The sequence below is a fragment of the Zonotrichia leucophrys genome, chromosome 7 (assembly GCF_028769735.1).
Source record: "Zonotrichia leucophrys gambelii isolate GWCS_2022_RI chromosome 7, RI_Zleu_2.0, whole genome shotgun sequence".
NCBI lineage: Eukaryota > Metazoa > Chordata > Aves > Passeriformes > Passerellidae > Zonotrichia > Zonotrichia leucophrys.
Window position 1 is genome coordinate 26385133 of NC_088177.1, and position 13062 is coordinate 26398194.

At 37.7% G+C, this 13062-nt stretch overlaps 1 protein-coding gene across 1 annotated transcript in view; it reads left to right on the top strand.

Annotated features, from left to right (window-relative positions):
* LRP2 (LDL receptor related protein 2) overlaps nucleotides 1-13062 on the top strand; it is a 108769-nt gene that overhangs the window by 62506 nt on the left and 33201 nt on the right. The window contains exons 35-48 of the mRNA XM_064718583.1: nucleotides 498-675; nucleotides 992-1205; nucleotides 1664-1903; nucleotides 2037-2225; nucleotides 3143-4063; nucleotides 4610-4775; nucleotides 5252-5410; nucleotides 6321-6610; nucleotides 7616-7819; nucleotides 8187-8429; nucleotides 9050-9175; nucleotides 10877-10996; nucleotides 11809-11940; nucleotides 12828-13029. Coding sequence (XP_064574653.1) covers nucleotides 498-675; nucleotides 992-1205; nucleotides 1664-1903; nucleotides 2037-2225; nucleotides 3143-4063; nucleotides 4610-4775; nucleotides 5252-5410; nucleotides 6321-6610; nucleotides 7616-7819; nucleotides 8187-8429; nucleotides 9050-9175; nucleotides 10877-10996; nucleotides 11809-11940; nucleotides 12828-13029 — 3384 coding nt within the window. The remainder of the gene's footprint in view (nucleotides 1-497; nucleotides 676-991; nucleotides 1206-1663; nucleotides 1904-2036; nucleotides 2226-3142; nucleotides 4064-4609; nucleotides 4776-5251; nucleotides 5411-6320; nucleotides 6611-7615; nucleotides 7820-8186; nucleotides 8430-9049; nucleotides 9176-10876; nucleotides 10997-11808; nucleotides 11941-12827; nucleotides 13030-13062) is intronic.

A 13062-nucleotide genomic window follows, 5' to 3' on the forward strand; every position in this document is an offset into this window, starting at 1 on the left:
GCTGCTTGTTCCCAAAAAGAACAATTTGCCTTTTTTTTTGTTTCATCTAGATTTTTTCTGATTCTGTTGTTTTAATTGAAAATTGAAACAAAACTGACTCTGAAGTGTTGCAGCCATCTGTGAAACAGAATTATTACTATTATTATAAGGAGGTGCCCTTTTATGTTCTAGTTATAATATACTGCATTTACCTGCTGATGGATTTACCTGCTGATGGTATCATGGAATGAAATAGGCGAGGTTAAGGATTTCTAAAAGTTATTTAAGAGGCATTCCTCTCTTTCAAGAGAAGCAGGTGTTTCTCTTTGTTGAGAGAACAAGCATTCTTTCTCAAATAAGCTCTTTTAACTGTGGTTTGATTCAGCATGAGCTCTGTTCAGCCTGTGCTGAGGTGTTTGACTGACAGAGGAATTGGTTTTAAGCGTATGCTCCCACAACTCTGACCCACTGATTTCTCTTGCCAGTTTTGCTAACAGATCTGCTAATGTCTCTTCCAGGAAGCTGTACTGGACAGACCAGGGAACTGACAGTGGAGTCCCAGCAAAGATTGCCAGTGCAAACATGGATGGCTCAGGCATACAAACCCTCTTCACTGGCAACCTGGACCATGTGGAGTTTCTTACCATTGACATTAAGGAACAGAAGTTGTACTGGGCTGTCACAAGCACAGGGATGGTAGGAGATATATTTTTAATAATTATTTCTTTACTTGTCTCTGCATCTATAGTTCACATGAGTGATTTAGTTACTTCAGTTTTCTTTTATAAATGGGAGTTGCAGGACCAAGCAAAATCTGGATAGTTGTTATTAAATACCATCAAAAGTATAAGATCAGAAATCATATACTGCTTGCCTTTTCTTCCTACCTTGTACCTAAATATTTAATGCACAAAAGAGATTTTAATATCATGAGTTGCATTTTTGTTTTATATTGTAACACTGAACTGTTGCTATAGGAAATATAATCCTAATCTTTAAAATGATTTCTTAGATTGAGAGAGGCAACTTGGATGGTACAAATCGTGTGACTCTGGTGGTTCATCTTTCTCATCCCTGGGGAGTTGCTGTGTACGGGACCTTTCTGTACTACACTGATCGAGATTATGAAGTGATTGAACGAGTTGACAAGGCCACCGGTGCAAACAAAGTCGTACTGAGAGATAATGTCCCAAGACTGAAGAGCCTACGAGTGTATTACAGAGACAGTGAGTATTTGTAGAGAGATGTTTCAGGATATTCAACTTGCAAAAACTCAGACTTTCCTTAGAGACAGAATGGTTGCTCTTTCAAAAGGTATGCTTTGATGTGGTTTACAGGAAAAGTGTCAGCAGCATTTTGCCTGGTTTTGGTAAAGAGATGCTCCACCATCTAGTTAAGGCCTCTACTAACTCCTGTAGTTTTACTAAAGTCATGTTGACTAAGAAATTTTGTTACTTTAGCTTCAGATTTGTTATATGTAGCTGTTGGCCCCATTGCTCTTAGATGACAAGAGAGCAGTAAACCCATGGCTGTCACATCTGTGCTAAAATGTATTCTGATTAGGATCTTTATTTTTGTCAGCTGATTGTTAATACTATAAAACTATATGCATTTGGGTGTATATCTATGGGTGTTTGTGATGATACAGTTGAGATTTTTGTTTTGCCATGTATGTCTTTTGCAGATTCTGCCGGTTCCACAAATGGCTGCAGTAATAATATTGGAGTGTGCCAGCAGCTTTGCCTGCCTGTACCTGGTGGATTATTCACCTGTGCCTGTGCTACTGGCTTTCAGCTAAATCCTGATAACAGAACCTGTTCCCCATACAGTTCATTTGTAGTTGTTTCTATGCTCTCTGCAATTAAAGGATTTAGTTTAGAGACATCAGATCACTCTGAAGCCATGGTACCACTGGCAGGAAGAGGTATGTGAATATTATAATAGGAAAAAATCTTGTAATGCCTGGTATTTTGGCATTTCTTTCTAGCATAGCACATACTTTAAAGAATTTAGTTTCTATAAAAAATCATTAATTAATACTTTTCAAAATATTTCAGGACGAAATGCACTTCATGTGGATGTTCACATGCCTTCTGGTTTCATTTTCTGGTGTGACTTCAGTAGCACAGTTTCTTCTCAGAATGCAATACGTAAAATTAAACCTGATGGTTCTTATTTTAGAAATGTTGTTACAAATGGAATAGGACGAAATGGGATCCGTGGCATTGCAATTGACTGGGTAGCAGGTAAGCACAGCTGAATGTAGGAGAATGTTATTCTTTACATATTATAAAACTTTTAGGCTAACATAAGCAGATTCTAATGGAACAATATTGAATGGAAGTACCATGGTTCTAGCTTGTGGTTTAATGGACTGATATTAAAATAAGAGGAAGTAATGAATGGCTGTTATGTTTATTTATATATATATCTGTAAAGGTGAAAGTTTATCAGAGAAGATGTATGGAGCCTTTTCTCTCCTGATGCTTTAATATTTGTTCTTGTCTGTACGTTTGTACGTAGCTGTGAACTACCATTGTGCACTACCATTGTGCAGAGAGGAATGCCCAAAACCTGTCTTATGACATTGTAAATAAGAAAGGACTTCTTATCTATCCTCAGATTGCTGTGTACACATATTATAAATTATAATGAGAAGTAAAAATCACAGAAGAAATATTTATCTTTGATCTATAATTTCCACATGTGCACTTCCTGTTCCTATTTAAACATATTAGAGATTAATTAAAATATTAACTCTTCAGATATATATATATGTATGTACTGTGTATATGTTTTGCAAAAGTTCTTCAGTTGATTGATAGGCTTGTTGGGATGAGTTTTAGGATAATCATCTGCTGTAAACACTTGTGCCATAACATGGACTTTATAGTTGCATGTTTTAAAAGGCAGCTGTACTACTGATACCCATGGCCATCCATGAGAATTTAGAAATTAATTGACTACTGTCAGTTTGGCTGTCTTCTTTCTAATTCATCTGATGGTAGGTGAATACCTTATGCTTCCAAGTACTAACATATTTATGATGGCTATTCATTTTGTGGTTCAGTGTCTTAGCAACTTGTGTTTCTCAGGTATTGATGCTAATATTAACTTTCTCTTTTGCTTTTCTGATTTGTTTTATTTTGGTTTTATTATACAGGAAATCTTTATTTTACAAATGCCTTCCTGACAGAGACTTTTATAGAAGTTTTGCGCTTAAACACAACTTATCGCCGTGTGCTTCTGAAAACTACCATAGACATGCCAAGGCACATAGTAGTTGACCCAAAAAACAGATATCTCTTCTGGGCTGATTATGGACAAAATCCAAAGATTGAACGTGCGTTTCTTGACTGCACCAACAGAACGGTTCTTGTGTCCGAGGGCATTGTCACACCTCGTGGCTTGGCCATAGATCACAGCAATGGCTACGTTTACTGGGTGGACGATTCCTTAGATATGATTGCAAGAATTCAGCCCGATGGTGGTGAGGTTGAAATTGTGCGTTATGGCAGTCGCTATCCAACTCCATATGGTATCACTATCTTCGGCAATTCCATGATCTGGGTGGATCGAAACCTGAAAAAAATCTTCCAAGCCAGCAAGCAGCCAGGCAATACTGATCAGCCAACAGTAATAAGAGATAACATTAATTGGCTAAGGGATGTTACAATTTACAACAGTAATTTCCAGTCACGTTCTCCCCTTGATGTCAACAACAATCCTTGTTTGGACAACAATGGAGGTTGTTCTCACCTGTGTTTTGCTCTCCCTGACATTCAGACACCGAAATGTGGTTGTGCCTTTGGAACGCTCGGCAGTGATGGCAAGAGATGTTCCATTTCAACAGATGATTACCTGATTTTTGCTCTTGAAAATGGCCTCAGAAGTATCCACCTAGATCCTGAAAACCACAGTCCTCCCTTCCGCACAGTCAATGTGCTAAGAACTGCTGTGGCCCTGGATTTTGACAGCATAAACAACCGAATATATTTTACACAAAGTTTTCCTTCAGGAACAGGAAGAATCAGTTATGTTAGTGTTTACTCAGGAATTAGCTCTCCAACTGTAGTTGCATCTGGTAAGTGCACTGAGATATAGTACAAATTAATTAGATATTAAAAATGATCTGCAGCACCTACCACTAGCCTAGGTATTTTTATGCTAAAGGTCAAGGTCGACCACTTGGTTAGGATATCTAATAAAATGCTCTTTTTGCTTTCTCATTTTTTCCTTTTCTGAGATTCTTATTTTATCTTGATCCCAATGATATGGAAATATAAAACTGGATGGATATTATTCTGTATATAAAATGATGCATAATAGATTAAAATGATATGTAATAAATTAATATAATGGAGTAGGGGAGGATTCCTGCTACATGAAGAATATCAACCAAAACTTAAATCTGTGTGAGGGAAATGTCTTTGAAACACTGTTGTATACCCAGGTCTGCCTGATTCCCAGGTATTACTACTCCAGTTTTTTAAATAGACAGATTTGCACTGGTGCCAATGGCATTTCAAAGAAGTCTTCAGTGCAGCCAAATTATAATAGGTGAAGAGTGCTGAAGTATCTCAGGAGACCATGCTGAGCTTGTGTGTGGTTTTGCTTGCATGTGCCTAAGACCTGGGGACTCCAGATGGCATAGCCTTTGACTGGATCAACAACAGAGTTTACTACAGTGACTACCTCAATCAGACCATCAGCTCGATGGCTGTGGATGGATCAAACCGCACCGTGATCGCCCGCGTGCCACGGCCCAGAGCCATTGTATTAGATCCCTGCAGAGGGTACGTGTTGCACTTTGTTTTGACTGCAGGTGAAACGACTATTTAGACCTTGACAAAGACTGCCAGAGACTTCCTATAACCCTAACCCTTTTTCTGTTGTATTCCTTGAATGCTTCAGAAGAATTCTTGTTTCAGTACCAGCATTTCCTGAGAGAATGGAGACATTACTGTATGATACTGTGCTTTTAATTTCGTTACCAGTTATACTGTGTTATAATTAAGAAAGATACAAAAGAGGTTAATTGACTTTAGTGAATTCACATAGGAGCTGGAAAAAATTTTCTGAGGTTCGCTGCAGTGGACCCCAGTGATCCCTGTAGAAGACTCCCTTGTCAATGCCAGCCGAAATAGAGGAAGAAGATATTTTCTTGTAGTTTTGCAATGTACACTTCAGTAAGGGACATGACGATGGAAATACCACCGAAAGCAGAGTTTGTGAGTTTTGTTTCATGAAAATTTAATTATGTTATTGACAGGTATATGTACTGGACTGACTGGAGTTCAAATGCAAAGATTGAACGAGCTACCCTTGGAGGAAACTTCAGAACACCCATTGTGAGCACAAACTTGGTATGGCCAAATGGACTTACCCTGGACTATGAAGAACAGCAGCTGTACTGGGCTGATGCAAATCTGTATGTATTGAAAACACACTTGTTGGTTTACATTTAGTTAATATTTTAATAGCTCTATTTATTTTTCCATTTCTTAGCTGATTTTCAGCATTTCAGTTGAATTTGGTACTTGACATTATAGAATGTTAGGAGTTACTTAATAGCAATGCAATGCCAAATTTTAATATTGCTGTGAAACTACTGTGCAATAAGAACTTATATTATGTCACAGTGTAGTTCTCTGCTTTATGCACTTACACCTGCTGTCAGTTTGTTTGTCTTTCATGCAACTCAGGACTTTCATAAGTGTCTTCTCCAGCAAATACAATCACAGTACACATTTTACAATATTCATTGCTCATAGTTAATGCCTATCACCTGTGGAATTGGGCCTGATATTCTTGCTGTTGCCTACTAGGCAGAGCTCTACCTTGAATTTATGCCACAGAATTTCTTCCATCAGCAGGAAAGTTTTAAAAAATGGTTTTGTTTTCTAAGCATTCAAATTTACCCATGGTCTTGGAGAAACCACTGCAACTATCAGACCTTTCCCCTCTGATTCCTAGCTTAGAAGTTATTTCTCAGATTTTTTGTTGTATCAGAAGCGTGTCCTCTGTAGTGTAATATAAATCCCATGGCCTGTGTCTCTATGGAATCTTCTGAGAAGAAGGTGGCTATTGGATTTGTCTGCATGCAGGAGGGCAAGGCACTTGTAAGGGGATGTCTGTTTTAAGAGGAATTCAGGATGTCAAATGGAACATACACTTTTCTGTTTCAAACTCTAGTTAATGGAGTTGGGGGAGCATAAGCAGCACTCGAGATATTGGTGAACACTGCTGAAATGCTGGATGTCAGTTGCCAGACTAATTAGGGCATGGTTTTATACATAAGTTAAAAGACTTCTTCAACATGTAATAATTTGTTTTTGTAGGCAGAAGATTGAGAGATGCACTCTCACTGGTACAAATCGTGAGGTCATTGTTAGCACTGCTCTGCATCCATTTGCAATGACAGTGTTTGATCAGCACATATATTGGACAGACTGGAACACACGAAGCATTTACAGAGCTAATAAGTATGATGGTTCAGATCAGATTGTAATGATCATGAATCTTCCACAAAGACCAATGGATATTCATGTCTGGGCAAAAAGTAAGCAGCAGCAGTGTATGAATCCTTGCAACCAGTTCAATGGTGGCTGCAGTCACATCTGTGCACCAGGTAAGCTGTTAAGCTTGATGACTGTAAGCTGTTACTCTCGCCTGTATTAGAGTTTAGACTATAACAATTCTAGTCACATGGGGACAGTTGAAATATTTCTTAGTGTTCACAAATGTTTAATATCTATTTTATTTATAAATGCAATCAAAATATTTGCCATTTAAGATCTTGGTGTTTCACCAACACACCTAGGGGTTGTGTCTAAGAATCCTCACAAGTGAAAATTATGGGTTTCTCTTAAACCAAACTTAAAACAAACCATTGTTTTCTGGGGTTTAAACTTTCCTTGGATGAGATATGAAGTGAGTGCTGCAGGATATGCTTACCTTAAGAGTGTATGCTCTTACTGATCAGATGTTTCCTACAAGACATTCTAAAAATTTATGGTTGCTATTTCTTTACGTAAGTGTTACAGAGCCTTTTCATGTGTTGTAGGTTTTTGGAAGTTATGATCCTTGACTTTGAAAAAGTAATTCAGTGCCTGTTTTCATTTGTAGCATCTTAAATACCATTAAATATCTATCTTGCCTGAAAACAACTCAAACTTCTCATTCATTTTGAGAAGAGCAGTTTGTCTATTGCAAGAAATTTTGAACACCTGTTTTGATTTTGAGGGATAAAGTCTCAGTGGATATAGCTGTGATATTTGAAAGCATCACATGCCATCTTGCTATTGCTAAAAAGGCATTTGGACAACAAGCAAGTACTAAGATATTCCAAATTCTGATCTCAGTTCCTCTAAGGAATTCTGAAATAGCTTTTGTGGGTTTTAATGGGTTTGCGCATGCTTAACTGAGATAAAAGTCTGGCTAAGTCACCACACTACTATCTAAGCAAATAGATTGTATAGGAATTTTTGAAAATTATGAAAGTTTGCTTTGCCTTTTCCAGTGTTACAACTGTGAACACTTTCATGGAAACCTCTATAAAACATAAATGTTAAATTTGTTTCCTTTTTGTTGTGTCCTGTTTTTATCTTTTTTAAACTGTCAAACATCAATTTAGGTCCAGCTGGTGCAGAATGTCAGTGCCCCTCTGAAGGTCGCTGGTATTTAGCCAATAACAACAAGCACTGTATTGTGGATAATGGTACCAGGTGTGATAATGGTTTCTTCACATGCCTTAATGGACATTGTATCTCTGAGCGGTGGAAATGCGACAATGACAATGATTGTGGTGATGGCAGTGATGAGTTGGAAAGTGTGTGTGGTAAGCATTTAAAATAGCTGCTTTAGAATGGATACTCTGCTTGCCTGTTCTGTAATCATTTTTGTGGCTTTATATTCATGGATCTTATGGCTGTAGTTTAGAAACGATCCTCGCTTGCTCACAGATTTGAGGTATGAAAGACTCGCAGTTTGCTTTAGAATCCAGAAGCACTGTAGTATTGAATTTTTGTCATGTATAGCCAATTTCTATTTTTTTAATTTAAATATGTATTTTACTTTTCATGCAGTCCGTTTTGCAGCTGTGTTTGCCCTGGCAGGTAAAAATATTGTGATTTTACTTGTTACTTTGTCAGATAACTTCGATTATATTTTATCCACTTTTTTCCCCCCTTTTTTATTTTCTGCAGCTTTCCATACTTGTCAGCCAACAGCTTACACCTGTGGCAATGGGCGATGCGTACCCTACCATTACCGCTGCGATCACTACAATGACTGCGGAGATAACAGCGATGAGCTGGGCTGCCTCTTCCGAACCTGTGACTCCCACACGGAATTTACTTGCAATAATGGAAGGTGTATATCCCTTCAGTATGTCTGCAATGGAGTAAACAACTGTTATGACAATGGCACATCAGATGAGAGGAATTGTCGTAAGTTGAGCCTTAGTACCTAATGCCTGTTGGTGTCTGACTCTCTAGACAAAGGAAGAGGGAAATACGGTTTTATGTGAAGAAATCTGACAAAACCAGCAAGAAGGACAAAAGTTTTTAAAATTTACATTACATACTGTTTAGTGCTGTTTGAGGCAAATATAGTTGCTAAATCATGTTCTGGAACACCCTAAGATATTACATAATAAATGTTGCTGTAAGTAGTCTGCCTTGAAGCAACAAATGCTCATGCAGTAAGTAATGTTAATTCTTGTGAGTAATTCCATGCATTTCAAAAATATTATTTCAGATAACTTCAGATAAGGATTTAGGGTTTATGTTTTTGCAGGATTAGCCTGGAATTTGACAGTGGCCTTTTACTTTGTGTCATGCTATATTAATTATACTATATTTAATAATCAGGAGTGTATATTGGGATCCCATAATAGCACAGTTTAAAATTATTTGCTTTATAAAAGTTATCAGTTATGTTTGTTTTCTTTAAGATGTAAACTGTGATTAGTTCAATATTGGCTACTTTTGCAGTTCATGAAAATAACAGCATAACAGTGTTTAAAGTAGCTCTAAAGCACTTTTGCTTGTTTCCTCCCTCCTTAAAGCGGAGCGTACGTGCCAGTCTGGTTTTACAAAATGTCAAAGCACAAATATTTGCATTCCTCGAACGTACTTGTGTGATGGTGATAATGACTGTGGAGATATGAGTGATGAGAGTCCTACTCACTGTGGTAAGTTAAGAGAGTTAAAGGGCCTTTGTTACTTCTCTGATAGTTCTGCAATTCATTCCACTGCTCTTTTCTTTTAATATAACTCCAACTGTTCTCAAAACATCTACTTTTGTAATACTGAAGTTATATATACATGATACTATTGTATTATAATTATTTAAATAATACTTTTATTGAATAAAAAAGATTATTAATTTTGCAGAGTTTTAATATAGCATTTGAGGATCGTTCCTTTTGCTTATTTTGGTCTGTATTCTTTATTGTTTTACAAGGTGTTTGGCACTTAAGTATTATAGAGAGCTGTCTTTTTCCATAACTTTAACATTGGAATATTCTTCCTTCTAACTGAACAAATTTGTCTATGGTCTCAAATTTCTTTTAGCTATTTCATGTGGTTATGCTTTAGCATATGATATGTTCTTTATTTGATTTTGTATCTTCTATCTTGATTTGATTCTTGTTATCTTCCAGTTAGGATATGGAAGTGCCTAGTTTTCAATCAGCCTTAATTACAAACCAGATTAACTTTGCTAGGACATTTTTATTAGGTAGAAGTCAGGTAGTAGTTTTCCCATATGAAATACTATGGATCAATTTGTAAAATATAATAGATATTTTCAGGTCATGATTTAGTTTTAGTATTGTCTGAGTAGATAATTTTTGCTTTCACTATTTTTTCTAAAGGTATGTACCTTGAATTAACTATGCCAGAGTTTTTTTAAATATGAGTTCAATTTTTCTAGCCAAAATGGGGCCACTTTTATCTATGGAGACAAATGTGTCAAGAATATGTGGCTATAGTGAGCCTTGTTCTACTTGTCAAAGGTGTGCTTTGTCCCTTCTACTGCTTATGTCCCTGCTGAATTACATAAATTGAGAAGTGGTGAAGGGCAAGGAAGAGAGAGAGAGAGAATAAAAGATGAAAGAAACACCAAGATGTTAATGAGAAATAGTTAACTGTCTTTGTTTTCCATCATTAAAGGCACAGGGAAGAGCAACTTAGAAGGCCAGACTTAATCCTTCGGTATTTTGAAACCATCAGAGGGTACAGGAAAGTATTGGTAGCTGCTGAAGAAATTGCCAAAATCCTTTATACATGCCAGGATCAAGGGGCTTGGCTGAAGTGCAGTACTTCCAGCATGCTGAGCTAGAACTACTCAGTGTTATGGTTTGTTCTTCACTGCCAGTAAGGAAAGATTCCTACCAGCACGTGAAGAAAAATTGCTAGGAGGAAAATTCTCTTCCATGAGATATTACTTCCTCAGTGCACATTTTGATTTCCTGTAGAGCACTGAGTCTGTTACGCCTGGTTTGAGCACTGGAGAAATGAGTACACTGGAATGTGGTCGTTTTCCTGTGCACAAATCTCAAGCATAAATGTAGAATATATGTACAGTTGCTGTGTGCAATCTTATTTCCAGGGCAAATTCTGTCTGCTTACTAGCTGATACGTATGCCCAGGGAGAAAATCAAGCACATTCTTTTGCGTACCAATATCAAGCTGGTTTGTTCAATGAACTCTTTCCAGAGAGGCTGAGAAAAGACATCCTTCCTAGCATAATTTTTTCTCTTTCATTTTTGGGGACTGTAATATTTCTTGCATAACATGGGTTATGCAAGAACATGGACTCAAAAGCGACTTAAAACAAGTTGGAAAGGTAGCAGGAAAAAAAGAAGTCATGCATAGGTTTTTTCTTCCAGTCTCTCTGACTTGCACAAATAGTGAGTTTCGTTGTACATCGGGACGTTGCATTCCTGCCCATTGGTACTGTGATCAAGGAATAGATTGTGCTGATGGCTCTGATGAACCTGCCTCTTGTGGTAAGTCTGCACTCAGAAGATACAACACGATGGGTTATGGCAAATCAGTACTTTGTCTTGTAGGCAGAAGCTTTAATCCAGACTAGTTGGAAAATAAGTATCTTCTGGGTTTTATTCATTCTCGCTAATATGAGTCACTGAGTAATTTGAGTTTTAAATCCTTAAAGCTGTGTAAGAAATATGAAGGTTTTAGTTGCAACAACTGATTGTTTGTAATACTCTTAATGTATAACCTCCTATCCCTGTAAGACTATGATGGTAGTGAATTAAATGGCAACAAATAGCAAGTATTTTGGTATTGTTTTGCATGTAGAAGCAGATGTCATACTGTACAGAAAGTGTGCATGTAGTATTACATTTGAGGAAAAAAGGAATGTGGGATGCAGAGGGGAACGGTGTTGACACAGTATATGGGTATCATAGTATTACAGTAAAAAAATCCTGTATGTACAGTAGAAACTGATGGGAATAAGCAGAGGAGTAGGGTAGGAGGTGAAAAAAAGGACAGTGATATCCAGGGAAGAAGAGAAGGAGCTAACTTAACTCACTGACAATTGATATTATAACATAGTTATTATTCTCATAGTAAAAGAATAACACAAGGCAAGATTCTTCTGTGGTTTCTCTTTGCACATTATTGGAGTTGCATCTTTAGCTTAAGAAAATGTTTTGCATCTTATACATTAACTATTTTACAATTAAGCTTTGATTTTACATTTCACTGTCCTAAGCTTCTGCCTGAACTAGTCCTCAGTAGATTTCATGGCAGTGCAGGTTAGTTTAACAAGCATAGGATTGTGTTCGTTTTTAAGTGCCCCAAACGCGGACTTGTTCGAGTGAGCAGTTCAGATGTGATGATGGCAGATGTATCCCGGCAACGTGGATCTGTGATGGTGATAATGACTGTGGGGATATGAGCGATGAGGATCAAAGACATAATTGTGGTAGGTGGTTAATGCAAGTAGGTACTGCACTTTGTCCTGCAGGTGTTTTTTAGAAAACAACCAGCCCCCAAACTCTCACTCACTGCCTATTTTTCTACCCCATAAAGGTGCACATAAAGCATGAGGTACAGTCTTTCTATACCTTCCTTTTCATGATATTGAATCAAAATTGAATATTTTACTAGTATAAAAACCCAACAGAACATTGTTTTAATTTTGTGGTTATTTCTTTTTGAATTGTTGAGTTGAAATGGAGATGTAGTTAACCTGGGTTGTGTGTATGATCTGGGCAGGTAGAGCAGCTTCAGTGGAGATACTCCCCAGTGATCATGCACTGCATCTTATGCATATTAATAACCACATGTTTGTGGCTTAAAATCTTTAAAAACTAGTGAGCAAAATAATTACAGTTAGTAATTATAGTATCTGTTCAGAAGGTGAAGGAAGGGAAGGAGGTTCAACAAGACTGGTCCTGCTTCTTGATTCTTTCAGGAATAGCTGGTTATACTTGTAGTCCTTGCCCTTATTAACTAATATTTCTACCTCTGCTTGCTCCCTGGACACAGAATAGCTTGAAAAAGGGAATAGAGGCTGTCCAGCTCCCAGAAAATCTGGCTGAAAAAGTTTATTTGAGAATCCAGTAAGACGCAGATTTCTGCATGTGTCCGCATTGCCTAAGGAATGCTTTGGCTCCCAGTCAGCCTCCATGAAGGGCAATGTGCAGTTTTGTAAATGAGATGGTACAGTGGTATCTGTCTCTGCATGTGCAGTGGGACATGGCTCTGTTGTGGAATATGGGTGGATATCCAAGCTGTTTGTATGGGTGGTGGAGGAGGGTGTCACATACACAGAGTATAACTTGGTTAGTGGATGTGCTTTTCCTTCAGCAAACCGCAACTGCACAGCAGCAGAGTTCACTTGTGCCAACAATCGACCCCCGCTCAGGAGGTGCATTCCTCGGGCATGGGTCTGTGATGGTGATGCTGACTGCAGTGATGCTCTTGATGAACACCAGAACTGCACACGAAGGTCTTGCACAGAAAATGAGTTTACCTGTAGTAATGGCTTGTGCATCCGTAACACATACAGGTTTGTAACTTCCCAAGCAGCTTAGAGATTCTC